The sequence below is a fragment of the Cryptomeria japonica genome, chromosome 6 (genome assembly GCF_030272615.1).
Source record: "Cryptomeria japonica chromosome 6, Sugi_1.0, whole genome shotgun sequence".
Taxonomy (NCBI): Eukaryota; Viridiplantae; Streptophyta; class Pinopsida; order Cupressales; family Cupressaceae; genus Cryptomeria; species Cryptomeria japonica.
The window spans coordinates 115,714,366-115,735,995 of record NC_081410.1 but is presented as its reverse complement, the minus strand read 5'-3'; the positions used below and the strand labels follow the sequence as shown (position 1 = coordinate 115,735,995).

General features: G+C 34.3%; 1 protein-coding gene across 1 annotated transcript; it reads right to left on the bottom strand.

The window, feature by feature from the left end:
• Positions 1 to 15,652: 15,652 nt before the first annotated feature.
• Positions 15,653 to 19,753, bottom strand: LOC131074799 (ras-related protein Rab7). The gene is made up of 7 exons (XM_058011478.2): positions 19,547 to 19,753; positions 19,293 to 19,319; positions 17,260 to 17,359; positions 16,761 to 16,907; positions 16,580 to 16,660; positions 16,348 to 16,493; positions 15,653 to 16,083 (listed from the first exon to the last, which is right to left on the bottom strand). The coding sequence occupies exons 1-7, from the start codon at positions 19,597 to 19,599 to the stop codon at positions 16,017 to 16,019; spliced, it is 621 nt and encodes a 206-aa protein (XP_057867461.1). The 5' UTR covers positions 19,600 to 19,753; the 3' UTR covers positions 15,653 to 16,016.
• Between the last annotated feature and the right edge of the window lie 1,877 nt (positions 19,754 to 21,630).

Below are 21,630 nucleotides of genomic sequence, written 5' to 3'. Positions count from 1 at the left end.
AGTTAGATTCATTAGCATGTTTTTAGTGTCTCCTTTGGAATGTCTTCATAGATTTAGTTTTTGATTGACTAACGCTAATGCTTTGTGTGTTTTGTGTTGTTTGATCTTAAACTAACTATTTGTGTCATTTAGGAGGGCATCGGCATGCATTTCGGCATTAAGGAGATAATGTCTCAAATTTTGTGTTACAAATACAAGAGAGAGACATTGCTTCTCGTTGAAAAATATAAAACTTCATAATTTAGCAAAGTGTGACTTACATAATCCACAACACACTCTTTACCATCATCATTATGTTGTGCTAATAACACTTCAAGAGCATTAGATGAAGCAGATATACAAAGAAGAAAAGGGCATTTAAAGACTATATGTTGAAAGATAGGAGGATTAAACAACTAGTGTTTTAAATCATCAAAGGCTTTTTGACAATCTAAATTCTATTTGAAACTATTATCCCTTTTGAGGAGTTAAGTAAAAGGGAAAGTTTGATCCACTAATTGTGACACAAACCGACGAATAGCTTGAATATTTCCTTTTAAACTAGGTTGAGAAATATTTTTAGTAGGTGACATGTTGACTATAACATCACTTTTCTTTGTATCCACCTCGATACCACAATGTGAAACAATGAATCCTAATATTTTTTCACTAACAATGCCAAAGACACATTTTCAAGGATTCAAGCACATGTTATATTTATGCGTACATTCAAAAATTTGATGAAGTATTTTGACATAGTCTTGGTGCAATATGGATTTGGCCAAGATATCATTGACATACTCCTATAATATTTTATGAATATAATCATGAAAGATAAGGGTCAAAGAACCTTGGTATGTTGCCCCATTGTTCTTAATCCAAAAGGCATGACCACCCAACAAAATGTTCCCCTTGGTGTAATAAAAGTTATATTTGATCCTAACGATTAATGAAGATTTGGTTGTATCCAAAGAAGCCATCCACAAAGGGTAAGAAGGCATGACCTATAGTGTAATTACAATCATGTCAATGTTAGGAAGAGAAAAACATCTTTTAAAGAAGCTTTGACAAGATCTCAAAAATCAATACACATTCAAAATCCAAGGGGAATAATCAATTAGGCAGATAAAGCATGCTTGTAGAAGCTTCTCAATCTTAACCTTAACCAAAAACACAAACTTTAGATTAACTTTCAAATATTTTATTTTACAAACTTGGCACCAAGATGCAACACAATATTATGTCTCACAATCTATGGATAAATATCAGGCATATCCAAATAAGACCAAGCAAAAAGTTCAATAAATTCATGTAGAAGAGAAGAATGTTCACATTGTCCGTCAATATCTAAGCATTTTCCAATTTATATAACCTTTTTAGGATCATTTGGGTCCATCAAGACATCAATAGTATCTCCCACAATGAGATTACTATGCTCTAGGACATTAAGAAGATGAGGGAATTCTCACGACTTTTCCAAAGTTTGATTTGATTTTTCAACCTATTTCCAAAAGTATTCTTCAACATTTAAACAATAGAGAAATTCACAATTATGATGATATCGAGGGAGATTTTCATAAACTCCCATAAATTTAGATAAAGAATCATATGTTAAAAATATGTCAATTGAAGGTATACTAGAAGTGGAACTAACATAAGTATTTCATGATGAATTAAATTGAGTGATTTAGAAGAAATAGATATCACATTCACATTAAGAGATGGTTAGTAGGATAATTTGCTGGGCTTTAAAGGATGGTAACCAAAGCCAATGGAAGCATCATGCAAGTTGGGTTCTATGAGAACCTTAATAACTTGTTCCTTAACACCACAACCATTGTCTCTATATCCACTCTTAGATACGATGTGAAAACCAAGACCATAAAGGGGTGCCATTTCTATTAGAGATAGTGGAGCCTCATGAGTCCCAATGTCATATGTACAAGAATAATCGGCAAAATTTGTTGAAGCAAAAGCAATTGTGAAATTAATCTTAAGGTTTTTTAGAGAAGTTAAAGATTCCATAGATGTCATTGATGCTACCTTTGGAGTTTCAAGTTTTGATTGTGAGGCTATTCTCCCATGAAGGAAGGAGTAAAGTCTAATGAACCCCACCAATCAACTAGGAATGCATCCTCAAGTAATTGAGAATCTTCATTACTATCAATAGGAGACAATGCATCTACTTTGGTTGAAGATGGACTCATAGAGTTAAGAGCATATTTAAATCCTAGTTTTGTTCGCTAACAACTTTGCATATTTTTATTGTCTTCTATTGTGCATAGTGATTGTACCTAATGATTGTCTACCAAAATTGTTAAAACCACAAATAGAGAGAGAATATCTATCTTTGTTGCTTGCATACACTATAACAAGGTTGCTACATTTGATCTCATAAAAGGTGGTACAACCATCTTCTCCAATACTTTCTAGAGCATTCCATGGTATGTAGGCAATTTGAATCAATTCCAAAAAAGAGATCTTAGCTAGAGTAACATGAAGTTGCTCGACACGATCATACTCATTACCAAAATGTTGAGGAAGATGAGGTGTAGAAGGAAGAACAAGTTGAGGTGGAAGAGAAGAATCAGAAACAAATGTTATAGGTTTAGGTTGTCTATTGTTTCTATTTTTATACGCATGAGCAACTGCATTATAATGGTAATAACAAGTTTTGTTTGTGATTGACAAACATCTAGACAAAGGTACACAACAATATTAGGTTTCTCAAGCTCATTCTTATAACTAGAAACATGGATCATGTTGATTAATTTTTGACAAAGAGATGTTTTACAAGAGATATCAAAGTCATCACTACTAAACGGCTCATGAAATGCATGAAAATCTTGTAAAAAGAGATCCAACATTGTTGGATAATCTCCAAGATTTATGTTGATAGAAGAGAATATAAGAGAGAAAAGTAGAAGAAAAATGATAGCAATAGGAAAATGTTGACAAAGGGATAGAAGAATTTTGTTTAAAGTTCAGTTTTCTAATATAAGAGAAAGGAAAAACTTGCTTGTACAAAGCTTTTATTGTTTTATTAATAAAATTACAAAGACAAAGCATCTAATCAATTAAGTAATTAATCAAACACCACAAAATATATACAAATGTAAAAGACGTCGAGTCTACCAAAATGTTAAAAATGAAAAAGAAGATGGTCTAAACTAGCTAGTAATTAACCAGAACCAACTTTTCTTCCATAAAACATCATAACAAAATGACCAAAGGTGTTAAGTTTGCCTAAATCCTTAAAAGGTGAGCCAAACTACCTGGGTTTTGTTCCTTTTGTTACAAAGAAGATTGATTAATTGTAATGTTATCTAATTAGGTTCTAAAACATGCTTGGATCACCTAATAAACTAATAAAATAGAGATGCAAATAGATAGAGGAGCAACAAACAGACACAAAAATAGCAATGACATGCAGAGGTGCATTTTTCATTGAAAGAAAAAGGTTTATGTGTCAACACCAATGATAGGCACCAGTATCATGAAGTTGTGTAGTTCAATTTTCTATCTAGATTTAGGATCAATAGGCTTCGAACTCGTGTTTCATAAAATCTGGGTTGAAACTGAAAAGACACATGCACTAGGTGTCCCTATTGTAGGATTTTCTTTGAAATTCATAATTACGATATTTGTCACTGTCCACTTCATCTTCATATACCTTCACTTTGTCATAAAATTTTAGATATGTAACTGCACAAGCACAAAGAGGGGGAAACGGTTGTGGTTATATAAAAGTTCGCCTTAGTCAAGCCCTAGTTTTGGTATTCCTACCTCCACAAATAGTCAAGTTGTTGATTGATAAGAGTGTGTGCTTTAAACCTTAAGTGTGTCTAAGATTGTGGCGAGCAGTGACATGCATAAACATAAATAAAGGTACTCAAGTGTATTCAAGTGGAGTCCTGAATGATCCAAACAAAAGGTGGTCTAAAGTCCAAACAAGAGAGGATACTATATTTAAGGACAACAAATAACAATAATTCAAATCAAGAGATTAAAACTCAAAAATGTGAGAACAACATAAGAACCATACCAAACCCTTGAGGAGAGGTACAAGTCGATCATAAATCAATAGTCTTATCATTCTTCAATATCCTTGAAGCTTCAATGATCTTGTAATAATGTCGAATGATCAATATAGATACTTGTTCATAAGATAGCAAATAACACTTCAAAATTGAAAGGTTGAGTGATCATAATCATCATATATTTTAAAATGACTAAGCTACTAGCTTATGCATGGATCACAAGGTTAATTTTTTTATAAAAGTTTGACACATAACAATTGAATGCAAAATTTGACACATAACGATCGAATGCAAAATTCGACGCATAACTATCGAATGCATTTTTTGGGCAATTTTGCCGAAATTAAGGTGTTGAGCACCCATGTCCTCCCAAAATACGCCCTTTGAAACGAAGACACAAATGTTGAGGCCTATGGCATAGGATCTAGCCTTAATTTTGGCATTTGGTGATGAATTAAGTGTGTTATTAATGATGAAATTTTGGGTTTGTATAGGACACATCTTCTTGAGTTGAGTGTAAGGCCAAGGCTAGAAATGATCTTGAAATGAATTAGGGGAATTGACACTAAAGCAAGTATCAAAAAGAGTTTATAATTGGCCTTGCAACATTAAGGAGCACAATTTAATACACTACAACCATAAACCCAAAAAATAACCACAATTTAAGAAATCAACAAGCAATTCTACATAAATGTAAATGAACAAATCGCATACCAACACTTCCACACCTAATCCACTATGAAGTACTTAAAAATGTTCTTTGACACCTATAAGTCTAAAATCAAACACCATTGGTACAAGATATGACCTATCAAATCATGGAGAGCCAAGTTAGCTTCAGACTAACATTTTCTATCACAACTAATGAAGTATAGTAAAAACACTAATACTGTTATGTAGTGCTTAGAAACAACTTTTTATCAACTATAAGAAATTGAAACTTTGACATTGTGGATTAAAGTTATGGCTCCCACACAAAAAATTACCATTATATACCCAATGAAACTCTCTTGGTAGTTGTTGGGTGGTATTGTCAATACTTGGTTAAGGGTAGTAGTATTAAGGTGGTGAAATGCTTGGTGTGGCTAAGTTAAGGGTTCCCAAATATTGCAAAGGTAGCTCCCCATTAGCAATATGCAACAAAGGTGGCATAAATGCAAGAAAATTATTGCTTATCAAATATCAACAATCTTAGGTTGGTTAAACGATGGCTCTCTCGTCTCCCTCCAACGGCTCTCCCGCCTCCCTCTTTTTGAATGCCTCTGGTTTTGTTGCGGATGTCTGGGGCTCCGCTTCCCCCCCCCCCCCCCCCCCTTCCTTGCACGGGGTCCTCGGCTCCTACGATCCATGCTACTGTTGATTGGTCGGCGACCCCTTTGGTGGTTGTTGATGTTCCTATTGCTCCCACTAATGTTTTTGTGGCCTCATCTCTGAAGGCCCCCAGTTTCGCTTCTCCTATCGTATAGCCCTCCCCTACTGCTGAAATTTCTCTTACTACTGTTGTTCTGTCACAGCCTGTTGTTGTTGATGTTCTGCAACCCTCTTCCAACCTTATGTTGTCACTAGTGTTGTTGACCCTACAGGGGCCCTCCCAACGGATCTTAGCATTGCTTGGTCAGTGGTTGCTCATAGGCGTAAGGGGAAATCTTCTCCCCTGCCCCATACCTCCCCTCGTGGGGATTTGGGTGGCCCGTCCCCCCCTTGAGTGGGGTTTATTCCCTGGTTGTTTAGGTTCTTGTGTTTGTTCCTTTCTGCCTTTGGGTTCTTGATGTTGCTTTTTGTTAAGGGTTAGCACCCTAGTTAACACTGCTTTTTTAATCAAAAACAACCTTAGGTTGGTTATGACTGATCACTACCCCACCCAAATGATCATGGTATTCAACCTAATAAATATCTACATGCCTCGTGAGATAAGTCATGTCTTTCATTGTACCTTGATATCCAACAATATACCTCCATATGTACCAAATTGTATAGGCAAGTTAGATATCCATGTGGTTGTACAGACTAGATGGACTTGTATAGTCATATAGAATCTAATTATCAAAGATTCCTTCATGACCTTAAAAATAGCCAATTCTTTCATCTTCAAAGTATATGGATTCATAGGTTTTTAAGCCTGTTGGACCCAATAATGAGATTTTTTTGACCTAGGAGGTCATTTCCAAAACTCTCATTAAGAGAACCCACAAACACTCATCTTCCAAATCACCATAAACCCCTAGATTTACAAGCACACATGAAACCTTGAAAATACCTTAATTATTTTCCTATAAAGCCATAGATCTCACTATGCATAAGATCTAATCATACTAAGGATTACCAATACCAAGAAGATGTCCCTCCTACAACCTAACAACCAAGATCTAATACCAAAAGAAAATTTATAGCAATAATATGCCATTTCCACATAACCCTATGAGAGAAACAAGTGCAAGATGAGTATTCATAATCCACAATGCAAAACAATAGCAAATATATCATAAGATTAACACACATTCAACCTCCAAAAGCATCCCCCACATTCGATGGATTATCTCTACAGGATTGCAATACACTTGCAAGGTCTCTATTCAAGGCCTTTGAAGCATCGAGCACCATAGTTTCTTTCCTCCATGTAAATAAGAAAATGAGAACCATGTAGTTACATATCCCAACTCATGCTTACACATGCAACCTATAAAAGATGCTCAATATAGCCTTAACCAACAAGACAAAGGTTACACAAACCAACCTCGGCGACTACTCGTGCTTACTTTTATAGAGCAAGATTGAACAAAACCATTTAATAGTATCTTATAAACTACAGGCCTCAAAATGATGAGCTCACTAAATTATGACCTTAAAATTAAATATTTGATTTTTGATATTAAATATTGTGTCCATAAGACATCCATATTAAATATTTAATACCTAACCCATGTGATACATACATCCCTAGATGTATCACAATTAGATATGTACATTTTTTATCATTAGCATTACTATTCTACAAGGTGCACAACATACTTTCTAAACAATAGTTGGACTAGTATTTTAGGGCTAAAGTTGTGAGCATTGCCTACTACTTGCAAATAAATATCTTTGTTTGGCTTTAGTAAATTATATAAAGTGTAAACAAGGAAATTTATTGATTTAAGATAGCTAAAGGGAAAAGACAGAATAGCGTACTTTGAGACATATATAGGGGCAAGAAGTTGCACGTCAATGAACAATAAACTAACATGATGGAGAAGAAAATAAGATTTAGGTGAGTACAAATGTGGATGAGCATATGAAGGAACCAGAAGATATCTTATTTGTATATGAAGGAACCAGAAGAATATCTTACTCTTCCTTTGAGGATATTGACAAGAATAGACCAGAAATTTTTTTGTTATGTATTTGTTTTATCTTGTACTGTTTACAAACCAAAATTTGTTAGGGAGGATATTTCTTTGAAAGAGCATAAATATTGTTTGGAGGCCATGAAAAGGAGATGATGGCTTTGGATAGATGTGACACCTAGGATATTATGAGTTTGTTTGAGGGAAGGAATCCCATTGATTGTAAATGGGAAATTAAAATGATATTTGGAGCAAAGGGTAAGTTAAAGTGTTTCACGGTGAGATTGGTGGCAAGAGTACTTCCCGCATATTTTGGTGAGATACTATATCTATATCTAGTATTTCCATGGCTGAAATAACCTTATATTCCTTCTCTGTATTGATATGGATTCTAATTTTCAAGTAAATAAAATGTGTAAGTCCATTTTTTGAATGGAGATCTCTAGAAAAGTTATATGCAACAACCTTACAATTTTGGGAAGGGAAAGTAAATTTTAGTTTATAGCTATCGTTGTTTACACATTTGACCAAAAAATCAATATTTTACACAATAAATTTAAATAGGTCTAGAGAAAGTTAAATATATCTTAAATCCATAAGATATTGATTCTTCATAGTGCACAAATCATAATGAATTATTTCAAAATGCTTCTTAGCATGTTATTCCTTCCCTTTCTCAAAACATTTCTATTATGTTTGATGAGAACACATCCTTCATAAACACCTCTCTACGGAGAAACAGGAAGTAGCACATGGATCATTTCCTTTCGACTTATCATAACCATGTTTTTGAAATATAAATGTTTTAGCTCTCGTGCCACAATAGGCTTGCATCATCACACCTAGTGACCACTAGCAAATTTAGTAACTAACCCATTGCTAACATGTGTAAAACTACAAGCCATAGATTTCCTATAAATTTTGCGATTCACAATCACCTAGAAAAATTTGTATTATCTTTAGAGTGAACCTATCAAGCCAAAACTCAACCTTGCTTCCTAGTTGATTTATCTAATAAATCATTAGTAGAATTAAAATCAAATCAAAGAATGTAGTTAGTATCATCTTGTGCCACAATATCACATTTACTAACAATATGAAAAATTAAAGGTGAGTGATGTCCATGCGGAGAGAGATGGGCATTTCATCGCAGAGCAGTCCAAATAAACCACGACCTACTCTTGCAGCATTGTGGATATTTGGTAAATGATGCTTCAAACATTCAACTTTTTGCCAGAAAGAAACCTGATGCAGAACCTTGTGACTCAAACCAAGTCTATTTGTATTGAAGATTTAATCTAAGCGGCGAGGTTGTTAGAATGTCCTCTTAAGGATCGTCCAAAGACAAATAATGGGTTTGTTGAAAGTTGCCATCTCAAAATGGCGAGGAGCCTGGGCTGAAAACATGCTCAGCAAAGGCTCTTTTTCACTTATCAAACCTCACAGATCCAGACCTTTTGTTTTTAAGGATACTGCTCATCTTTTGTATAGGTAGTGTCATCTCCTAAAAACTAGCCAGACTTCAAGAACCGTATCCAGAACAATATCAAAAAATTTGAGTGCACAGCATATCCAATAACAATACTATTTTTAAACACTAACCATTAAAACTTGGAAGCACCCATGTTTGCCGTGAAAAGCTTCAAATATGAATATTCTACAGAAGCAAGTTGTCAATCTGCTGCAGGGATGAGTTCAAGCAATATAGCACATCATATAGAAATTTGATCATGTACATAACTAAAATGACTACCGAATAGATAGACAAGAAAACCTAAACCTGAAATGGGTCATCATTCCAAGTATAAACATATAATAAATTATACGCAGGTTATTCAGAAGAGACTGGAGCTACTAAAAATGTAAAAATGCGATAAATCATAATGCTAGATCATTCATGTCAACAAGTACCCTGGTCCATTAGTTAACTTCATTCACATCAGGAAGCACCAAGGTCATTAGTCTAGCATAAAGTTGATCCAGATGATCCATGGTGTGACCTGACCAAGAAGTTAAAATGATTCTGAAACCAGAAAAGCTGAAATGGAGAAAATGAGATTATCCGTTGTTAAATTAAAAAATGTGTCGCAAAAAAATAGCAAATTTTTTGCTTCAAAAAATAATTACATTGGTTCTCTAAACAAGCAAAGTAAGGCAGACTTGAGAGTCCAATTACTTAATTAGAGAAAAATCAAGGGAGGGAGGAATGCTAACTTCTGAAAATGACCAACAAATAAAGTACATTTCTAATTAAGGTAAAACTAAAGACAGTCAAACTCCATACCAAATGATCTCACTACATTCACATATAGTAACGATTGAAAGGAAGATTACTTAACGAAACAAAAAAGAATTGTGAAGATCAAAGCTTGAGACCACCACTGCAAACCAGCACTATCACACGTCTCTAGCATAGTAAAAGCCAAGAAAAAACAACAGTATCATGCACTGCCAAGAGAAATCATCTGATAATATCAAGGTATAAGGGAGCCAAGCTGCACATCCCAGTAAGAATCTCAATGTCAAGAAAAGAACGGCTACTTTGAGCCAAAGTTTGTTTAAGGCTGTAAATATCCAGCAAGAACTATAAGTCAATCTAGATAGCTGTAAAATGTTGGTAACCCGAAAACTTTGCCAGGCTACGTAACAGTAAAAGCAAGCAATGTATTCAACCACATTTAAAACAAGAAGTCAAATTTGGATTTCATACGAACAAATATTGACATCTCGATTCTGACTTCTTCAAAATATATGGGTTCAATTTTGGGAACCTTCACCAAAATTGGAGTCCAACTGCAGTTAGATTCCTACACATCACTTACAGGAATCTTTACAAATAAGGAGTTGTAAAATCCTGGAACTAACATATGCCCAAGGTTCAAAATGACAATATATTCTGAACCCGGAGCACTCTCAAAATAAAAAGAAATAGAATTTATCATTTCAATGTTGAAGGCAAATTATATTCTTTGAAGCGACTCTTTGAGTCAGGGATATACCATTGTATGTGTTAAGACAATATTCATGCAACACTTGTAGGAAACAAGTTAATGCCCACAAATGAAGCTCCCTCAGTGTAAAAACCAATTTGGCTTAGTCAAATTATTATGTGCATACAACACCAAGGTACAGCATACAAATTGCTTAAGCTTCTTCAAAGACGTAATAATATAGAAATCTTGAAGAAATAAACATGAACAGATTGAAATTCTAGATGGAATCTCATATTAATCCAGCAGCCAGCTCAAATTAAGGAAAGCATAATGCTCCATCAGTGTATTAAACTTGAAAACAAAGAGCTATACAAATACAATCGTTACCATCCAAATCTAGCCCAAAAGTTTAAATTGTAAACTAAAGACAATGGTTAGCAATAGCAGAGTAAGGAGTTGCAAAACCTATGACCACAAAAAACTTGGAATGACATCATTCTCCATCATCAAAAGCAATCCCACAGCAGAACAGACTTGCAAATAAATATTTTCCAAGCAAACTAATTTACCAGTAATTGTGGAAGTGGAACAGTCCTGAACTCTAGCCACTCTCTCTTGATTAACTGGTGACCCAATCAGTCAAGGTCCTAAACGTCCAAACATTAGTCAAGTGACACTTAAACTCACACCCTCTCCCCATTGGTCAAGGTCCCCAGCTTCCAACAGTCAGTTTAGTGCCTAAACGACCTTAGCACCCTCAACTAGGGTTTTTTTGTAGATATTCCAAGAAGTACAACAATATCCTTCAGGACCGACAAGTTCAAAGAATGTTTCCCCAACTTCCAACAGTCAGTTTAGTGCCTAAAGGACCTTAGCACCCTCAACTAGGGTCTTTTGCAGATATTCCAAGAAGTAAAACAATATCCTTCAAGACCGACAAGTTCAAAGACTGTTAACTAATAAAAACTAATGGCCAACAGGATTAAATATTCAAATTCTGAAGGATAAGATAGCTTTATTTAAGAGCATCAAATTGTGGAAAGCCTTGTTTGATAGTTGTAGCTGGCAAAACTTCCTGTTCATTAGAACTTTGGGAAGAAATAAACAATGTTAACAAAAATTCAGATAAAGTTCAAAAAAGATTAAATTTGGAAAGCAAGGAAGCATAGGGAGGAGAGAAAAGAAAACAAATTTTTTTTGTTAATTTGAATTTTGTACTATTAAGTCATTCTCAGGTATGTTTTTGGAGAAGGGGTGCTGAGATGGTACTTCTCATCCATCCCTGACTGTCAACCCCAAACACACTGCCTAGAAATGTTTTCCACGATGGTCATTCTCAAAAGACAAAACTGATTATCCTGGCCAAATTACATGGAACCACTGTTCATATGTATTGTAATATATTTAATGAATTGGCATTTTTATATTGATGATCAACACTAGCTGTCAAAACACAATTGTTAATAATAGTCTAAACAATAGTTCCATAGAGTTTCCTGGCGGGGGTACGTGGGGACAAGTTTTGGGGATGGGGAGACCAAGGGCCTAAACTTGGGGACCGCAAGGGGACAGCAGGGGACGGCAGCGAAGCTTCAGTAGGGGGTAGTGTTGATATACTAATTGAGGTGAATTGAAATCCTCAAGGCAAAATCTGCAATATAGCATCTCTATGAGTGCCCCATGAAAAGCAAACTAGTTTTCATGAAGTTAAAGGTTGCAATCAGTATGTAATGGCATGTGCAATATAGCAAGTGACCCAGCCGCGCCCCCAGCAAAGGTGGCAGAAGTGGTGGTGTGCAGAAGTTGTGGCAGAAGTTGTGGTGCTGTGGGGGAACATTTCCCCCAAGTCTCTGAAACATCCCCATACAGGGGACGAAGGCATTTTTGGGGGGGTCACATCCCTGTGGAACACTCCATACCCTCTCCATGTTTGTGTTTAACCATGGCAACCACAAAAACACCAAACTGAGCAGGAAAATGTGCTAACTTAATTCTAGCATAAGGTGCAATAATTATTTAATTTTTTTTCTTTTGATTAGGAGGGATTTATGTAATAAACAACGGGCTAGCCCTAACATTCAAGGCCATGCCACTGAGCAGCATAGCCTGGTAGTTCAAGGGTAGCCCTATATTTTCTACATTAAACTGTCATTAGGGTTGAATTAAAAGAAAAAACAGCACTGATGTTCACAGTTAAAGTTTGAAAAAAATATATTCTACTACCATATTTGAGGAAGCCCTTTGTTTATAGCCTAAAGTCTGGTTAAATATTTACCTCAAAAATTAATATATTCATTTAAAAGTCGGGAAATTTTAAAGTGCTCAAACCCTGAAAATAAATTAAAAATTCAGTTTATCTGTGCTCTGTATTTTTCTGACTAAAATGAGGCAGCAAATAAGCATGTATAAAAAAATTGGAACCTCTAAAACAACTAGGGAATCAGCAGGCACCAATCCTAGGGATCCAAATTCAATTTTTTAACCATAATGCTAGCATAAACTATTCAACATCCTTGCCTATTGGTCAAATGTAACATTCTTTTTTCTTGATACTATTTAACTAAATCCTTGTCAGATGATCTAACCCCAAAAGGATACAAAGATCCTATAACCCCTACAAAATGGGAGTTAGAGATCCTTCTACTTATTACCAGCAAGTTTGCCAACATATTTTATTATAAGCCAGTAACTCTTTTAAAACTGGGTTGAGAATTTCCTAAGAATGTCAGTCATGCACAAGATCAGAGGTTCAGCTCAGTTTGAAACTAATGACATAGAAGAAAATATGTTTCATCATACAGCATACACTATGCTAAAAGGGCTTGTCAGAGGTGGTGTTGGAAAACAAACAATGCAACCATCCTGGTGAAAATGTCCAACATTCAGTAAAACTTCACACACTTAGGATGTAAAGATAACTCCAGCACTACAGAAGTTTACTGCGATAACTTCAACAAGAATCCTGTGGCCACTCGAATGCATTAACAGTCACGATAGGAGGCCAGTGGATCACATGGGTAACATCATCTTAACCTCTGAAAAATAATAGGTAGCTTTAAATGGAAAAAAAATATGAGGCAGAATTTACAAATACAAAATTTGGATTCAAGCTCGGATTTGGATTTAATTTCAACAATCTTCTAGTGGGATAGAATAAGCTGCCAAAGATTAGCAGATTCGGTCACAAGCTATGAAAGATAACAATAAAGTGGAAATGTTAGCCAAAAAAGAATTTAACTAGAAGGATATCAAGGGATCATACTTTGTGAAAAGAACAGGTGCAAGAGCCAAAAGCATGTCTTGCATAAGGATATCAAGCTAGCAAACATGTTTACAAATGAATTACACAAGATAAGGTTGATATGTTGGAATAGAACACAAATAGCCAAGGACAGAGAGTTGAAAACTAGAATAGTACCTCTTAGATTGAATGATTTATGTCAGACCATAAAAGGATATCATGCACAAATATAGATATCCAAAGTTCCATGCTGCCACTGTTTTGAATGGAACTTGAGATTGCTTGCAAACATGAGGTACAAGTAGCTTGTAATGATTGCAAACAAGGATACAGTTACAGAAAAAAGCAAGTGAACATAGGAGGGAGACAGCACAAGGCACTAAACAAGCGGAGTAGGTACAGGACATTCCAAAATCCTGATTGAAAATCATAGAAGATATGTATTAGATTAAAGGATGTAAATCAGATAGAATTGAAGATAGAATTTCCATAACATTATAATCTATTACTGAACATAATTACCACAATTACATACTGTACATAGCCCAGTATGGCAATACAATTGCCGATCATCAGTTTTAAATTCATACATAATGCATAACCGCATTACTGGCAGGTAAGATTTCCTTAAGATAATTTGAATTTCCTGGAGTTACTTATAAAATACATTGGAACATACCCCCATAGATGAGACAGGTAACAGAGACTTGAGGAGACACCTCGCAATGTCTCCTACTGTTTCCTGTAAGTTCCCTACAGGCAACCATTGAAAGAAAAACTAAAAGAGTATATCCAATGTCTTTAAAAAAACACCAAATAACTTCAACTCACAATATTAAGATAGCATAAGGCAAAAATGTGATTGCATGTATGATAACTAATCTAATTTGCATTTTATTAACTTAACAGTCTGAATTTTAGCTCTTCCTATTCTTCCATGATGACACAACTAGGTTCAGGTAAGAGAAAAGTTTAGTACTCTCCATAAACGAAGGACTTGGCAAAAGCTAGAAAACAAAACAATATTTAAGGTAAATTGTCACTGACTTCCTCTGAGAAAGAAATATAATACCCAGAAGGATTGTCTACTGTATTTTGCAGGAACTGGTTTCTCCATCTCACTAAAAAATAGCATAACAAATCTGCCACAGTTCTTATGGCTTCGATCTATATTTATTTGTGAACAAATGGTACAATATAGACTTACTCATAAAATAAACAATGCAGGCCAACTTCAATCTGTATATATTGTGATTGAACACAAACAAAGCTCATGACGCAAGAGATTTCACAAACTTGAAAGCTTGAATTGTTCTTATTAAAACTAAAATATACATACCATGACAAAGTAGGCAAGCGTCAGGAATCAAGAATGCCACTAAATAACACCAAGCTATAATTTATACCAATTCTATTTACAATGTTCCAAAGTAGTACTGAAGACAATGAGTTTTCAAAATTGAAAGATGTCATTCTACCTCCAAAAAATGAATTATAAAAAAGCTATTCAACAGATCATATACCAGCCTAGCTGTTGATCTGTACTGTAACAGACCAACAAGTTTTTAGGAAGGCAGAAAAAAAAAGATACAGGCTAACTACATGAAAAACAAATTCAAACAGCAAATGAAATAGCCAGAATTCAAAGCACTGTTGTCCCCAAAGAACAATCACCCAGCTTTATCAGCGCCAAACATCAAGATTTTAACTCCCTGGAAAACTATTTATTGGCTTTGTCCAGAAATTAAATTCTGTTAAGGGCTTGCTCATACAATCCTGTCAAATATAATACCCCACTTGAAAACAAATGGAATCAATCAAATCAAAAACTTTAATAATCAAGAATAGGTATAACAATTTTTTTGTGAAATGCTCCAATACAATTGAATCGATTTTGTACATGATATGGAATACAACAAATAACTACAACATAATTTGCTTAAAAAAATTAATAAGAAAACTGGAAGTCCAGAAAGTAGGGTCACTTTAAGCTCAAGAATCAAAGAAGCATCCAACTCAAAAACTTTGTTCAGAATCAATTATGGAAAAAACACGCTCATAGTGATTTGAGAGCTAAAGACAAAAAAGTAACTTAGCGACAAGGATTTCAGCAGACCACAGACTAACTGAATATGTAGAAATTGTAAGTTCAGATTTGTTTCACTTATTATTATTGAATGGTGCACCACTAAAGAATAATTATAGCCATATTTTCAAATAATCACAATAGAATACCAACATAAGTTGCAGTACATGGTCTCATGCCATACACAAATTTAAACTGCTCAGCATTTGAATCATACAAAATAGAGTAATCAAACCCTGGGGCTCAGAGACAGGAGAATGCAGAACAGAGCTACAATTTAACAAGATTTATCTAAAGTACAATTCAATCACTACACCGAACACGAACAATATTCAATCACCCTCCCAAATGGCCAGACTCGTTGCAAAAGACCATATATAGCACCCAGAACCTTTTATGACACATGAGAGGCTAGCATTCACATCCTGACGATCTTTGTTGTCTCCCAGCAGAGACATCAATTGTATCCGGAAGATATCTACAAAGAAAATAGATTAATATCAACCTCGATAAATCCACAGGGATCATTATGTAAAAGATGGCAATAGACATAGAAAAACAAGAAAATAATGTGAGGGGAAGATCCACAAACAAAACAAATAACAAGAACAGCAAACAGAAGGCAATTCTAAGCAATATGAATAAATATATATAAAAATTTGGAACACAAAAACATATATAACTCACATCACATTACACTAGAATATAAATAGAAATGATGCAAGGCATAGATTTTACTAACATTTCCTCTTCAGGCTCATTCTTCAATGCATTTTTAGCTATGCACTGGAATGCTGCTTCAACATTGAAGCCCTCTTTGGCAGATGTTTCAAAGTAAGGAATATTGCCTTTAGAAGCACACCATGCCCTGGCTTTTTTCTCAGAAACCTGTAACAACCAAAATTTGTGCTCAGCTACTTCATGACTGCATTCCACTCCAAAGAACTAGGTAATCAAAATGGCAGTCCACCTACCACTCTACTGTTTCCACCATCCACATCAATTTTATTTCCAAGCACCACAAATGGAAAATTCTCTGGATCAGATGGGCTTGCCTGTGAAAAAAAATTGGATGGAAGGTCAGCAGTAGCACAAGTCAATAAAACCTCAGAATGAACAGCAAAGTTAAATTACTAAAGAATTCAGTCAAAATACCTGAATTAAAAATTCCTCACGCCAATTGTTAAGGTTATCAAATGACTTCATAACATTAACATCATATACAAGAACACAGCAATCAGCACCACGGTAAAAGGCAACACCAAGGCTCTGAAATCTCTCCTGGCCAGCAGTATCCCATATCTGCCTTGAAAGAACGTTTGGACAAAAACGAGGAAGATCAGTCTGTATAAGATCTATTCAATGCTCAGCCGAGCAACAGAAAATCCTCAGACAAGATAGAAACCTAGTATCTAAAGGCCACTAATTGATTGAGTCCCAGTTCATCGACTACACAAATTCACCAATGGTATTGTTATCATGCAACTGCTAGTGTTAATGATGAGAACAATGAAAGGACATTGATATAACAGGTTTGCAAAAAAATCAAGAAAAGCTGCAAACCACAACACTGGTTTCATATTATGAATATCATATACTAAGAACATTACAAAATAAAACTAAATCAAAATGCCTATGGGTAATTAATACTGACCTGCAGTGTGAAAAGCCTGTCCTCAAACTGCACTTCCTTGGTCAAGAAATCAGCTCCAATTGTTGCTTTATACTGATTGCTGAATTTCTTGTTTACATATCTATAAGGCACTTAAGGATAACAGGTGAACTAGTCCTAACTTCGACTAGTCAAAAAAGGGGAGATAATGAACTCTTTTGTGAGCTAATTTAACAGTGGAATCCCTCACAAAAAGCTTTGCTCTCAACCAAATCAATTTTGATCTAGATTAACTTATTTGTAGAAAAACTCACATATATTTCTCACTCTGCACTTCATGCCTGAAATTCCACTTAATTCAATACCAAACATTTAGTTTTCCCACAAATCCTTACTGAAACTACTATTAACAATAAAATTAGGAACAAACAGACAATTTGAATAGTTTCAACTTAAAATTAATGACTCTTGACTTAGCTTAGCCATGTCAAAACTAGGGGCAGCATTTAGATTCAAATCTTTTTCCCTCAAAATTGAGTCTTGACCTCATTTAACCACATTTATTAACACTTGAAATGATCACTTATCCCAATTACATCAAGTTATTCACCTAGGGTACAAATTTCAAGGCACGTGGAGTAAGGAGACACTTTAAAAAAGTACACAACATATTCAAATAATAAGTTAGACCATGATACCAATGGACAAAGTGCCAAGGTTATGGTACCAAAAAAAATGGGGCACATCCAAGATTGACCTTTGTTGACAGATCTTAAGAATGTGTTTCACGCAACTCTTAATTCACATCAAATTAAAGGAGGCCCATAAACTCGCCCACGATTTACTGTGAAAACAACAACAAAAGCTTTAAAATCTGCAGGAACTCTCCAGAAAACCATTTGCTGCAAACTACTGAGCGGCTATCTAATGCAACCAGATAAAGGTTCAATTCTCTCGCCAAAAAAATATTATATTTTGATCTCATCGTAGAAAAATTCAAAAAGATTTCTTGCCCCAAAATTACTGAGCATCAACTATATTTAACAAGCTACATGAATTATCTAAAAGATCCCTTGATCTATTTTACTTTATTTTGACATACCATAGCCAACCACAACAGCCTATGGGAAAACACAATGTCAATTCCTTACTCTTAAATTAGAAAAAGAAAATTCCAATTATTTTGCAAAGAAACAAAAGTTTTGAGTCTTGACCTAAGGTATTGAATTGTAGAAACATAAAAATACAGGCAGGTATCGTGTGATGGTTATGGAGAGAAATTGTTAGACCATGAAACAAATTCAAATCTCTCCACTGCAATAAAGTAACTCACGTCGTGTCGTGATGTTTATGATGTGTCCATGTCCGCCTCAACTCAATTAGGTCAAGTTGTGACGCAACATTATGAAGAGTTCAAATGCACTCACTACAATCAGGTAAGAATATAGCATATTGATTTTGGGTTCAAAATTCAACCTCGCCACAAGGTTGTGGCATATCGACTAGGGGGTGTTCATATTCCACTTAGCTGATGAGGCTTAAAGTTTAAAACTTTGGCATCACGTTTCTTACATTCATCCAGATTGCTCCCAGCTGCTAGGAGAGTTCCCGAGCTCTACGGTTCACAATCTGTATTGGCATAGAAATTGTAGAGTGCCCAATTCTTCCTCGAGGAAATTAGATAAGTTTGAGGCAAAATGATTGCGAGGGGTTCAGATCCCCCAACCACAATAAAACTGAAGGTTGCGCCCTAACGCACTACGAATTCTCGTTCCCCTCACCCCAATAAGACGTCCCATAACTCCACTGAACATTTTGGTACGAGTATTTCTAAGGATCACAAGATTCGCAAATTAAAATAATTAAAAATCCCTAAAAGTACAGAAGACCTATGTTTTTTAGCGATTTTGCCAGCTGCAAAAGTAATTTATTAACAACTTACCCTCAAAATACAGAATTTCACGATATTGGAGCAGCCCTAGAAATCCCGCATATGATCACTCAAAAACAATCGCAAATTCTTTATAAAATCACAAATAAACAAAAAACATAAATAAATACAATCTTAAGGATACTGATTCATGAGAGACGTTTTACCGACCCTGCAAACAACAATAAAACAAAACCCAATTGTCAAATTCGAGTCCACATGCAAACCCTAACATCGATCCACAAACCTATCACAGAGAAAAACTAAAATAATATAATGGAACTCTAACAAAATACAATTCTCTGCAAAATATCAACCTAAGGTCTGACGAAAATAATTGGGATTGCGCCCAAACAGTGGACCTGCTAAAACAGGGATGAAAAATCTGAATTGCCTTACCCACTGTCACCGAGGATGATAACCTTTAACAGGGTTCGCCTTCTCGCAGACATGGTCAAATTTCGATCTGTTTCTGCTCCGAGAAAATGCGATGAACAGATCTAAGCCTCAATTACCAGACAATTTGAGCTGTTATGCCCTGCCTCGCCTATTTTTTTTAGTTTTTTTGGACGTCCGCTCTCGTTTGATTTGTTTGTATATGGAATAGGGCGTATTATACGTAGTTGTAAAATATACGTATTAATTAAAGGAAACGATTGTGCATATGCATGTCGGTCTTTCGTGTAATTGGGTGTTGAATGAGATGGAAGAATAATTAGGGACTGGACTTTGAAAAAAAAATTAGCTAAACCCAAAAAAATGGGTGTATGATGTATTCGGGGAAGAGTATTAATTATTATTTATTATCGGGTTTTGTTAATTAAAGTTTACTTAAAAAATATCTAGTAGATCAATAGTCTTTCATTTTTGGAAGAAAAAAAGTTAGAAACTAAATCAATTGTGTAACTTTATTGGTACTGATAGTACAATATTATTGGGACATTTGTACATAAGTATTGGATCAATTGAGCGATTTTTTTGGTCGTCAAAGCATATGCGTAATGAGACAATAGAAAATATGTTTCAGACGGCACTTTGAAATGACCACTTTTTGACCCTTGCACACATAACGGATCCCACAGCATTCATCTTTACTTACCAGAGAAGCCTGAACAATAGTTATAAGGAATTAAGTCACATATGAAGACAACCAAAAAATTGTAGAAATTTGATGTATTTTTTAGGAGATTAGGGGGTGAAGTTAGCTATAAAAGCTACTAGTGTTATTTCCCTAAAATTAATTTTAATTATAGAAATAATAAGGTTTTAATCGATGAATAAATAGGATATTAATATATAAATATTAAGAGGTGTAGAATTCAGTTTCATTGATAGATGATATGTTTATGTGTCAATTGAAATTGTTTTATCGAATTAAAAAGAATGATATTTGTATTAAAAAAAAAAAACTAAAGATTGAATTTTTTTGGCTTTACTTATCAGTTAATTGGATCATAGTGATGCACATTTTATTCAAGAAAAACTTATTATTTCCTACCAAAGGCGAGAATACTAATGGATCTCTTAGAATTTATTAATTGATAACAAATGAACCAATGAGAGACTCAAATTTAAATACCTTGATTAGATTTTCTAATGTATAAGTTCTCTCATATTTGTTTCAAAATATCAAAATTATTTTATCTATCATTCTATTGGATGATAGTTGTAAATAGTCTTAATAGTGTGTTATAAGCTATTAGGCTCATAATTAATTATGTCGAGAGGCATCTGTAATGACATCAAAATGTTCGTAAACAAAAATTCAATTTTGAAACAATTTGACATGCAAATGACGAATAAATGTGTGAAATATGTCATCTTTTGAATTTTGTGGAGGTGTTATTGTATTACTCCAAATAAAATAGAATTCTCGCCACTTGTCTCCAACTATATGAAACCGTTACATTCAGATTCCCTTTTATTATAAGATATCTCTCGGCATAATTTACCTATATTTTTTAAATATAGATATACTAGTTACATTGTTAATGGAATCTTTTTAACTTTATTCATCTTGACTATAAAATAACTAATAGTGTAGCCTTGTTTTTGTATCACATTTTTATTCTATTCATTGTCCCATTTCATAATGATGTTATTTTGTAGGGTTGTCGACTAACATTACGAAATGCAATTTTTTGTTTAATATTGGATTCAATTTTAGTTTGTATGGGTACTCATGATTATTAAAAAGGTGAAAAGGATAAAATATGAGAGATTTTGATTAAAATAATTAAAAATTTAGAATAAATAAAATTTACATATGTAAGTTTTAAAGACAAGAGTTTGGAAAATATTTTTAAATTTAACAATAAAAAAATAATATTCAATAAAAGACTCTAAATAATTACATTTTATATCTATTTATTTCATAGGTTACTCAAGAAGTACTATATTTGTGCAAATTTTAATGTCTTTCATCATTTTAAAGTTAATTGTATTCATGCTCAAATTCAATGATTAATTTGCACATATTTAGA

What these genes read in the sequence shown, in the direction of transcription:
- LOC131074799 (XM_058011478.2), bottom strand. Translation starts at nt 19,599, where the DNA reads ATGTCTGCGAGAAGGCGAACCCTGTTAAAGGTTATCATCCTCGGTGAC. An exon ending in ATCATCCTCGGTGACAGTGG is followed by an intron (nt 19,320 to 19,546) that starts GTAAGGCAATTC and finishes TGTTGTTTGCAG; the next exon opens with GGTCGGTAAAACGTCTCTCA. An exon ending in GTGAGGAATTTTTAATTCAG is followed by an intron (nt 16,661 to 16,760) that starts GTATTTTGACTG and finishes TTTTTTTCACAG; the next exon opens with GCAAGCCCATCTGATCCAGA.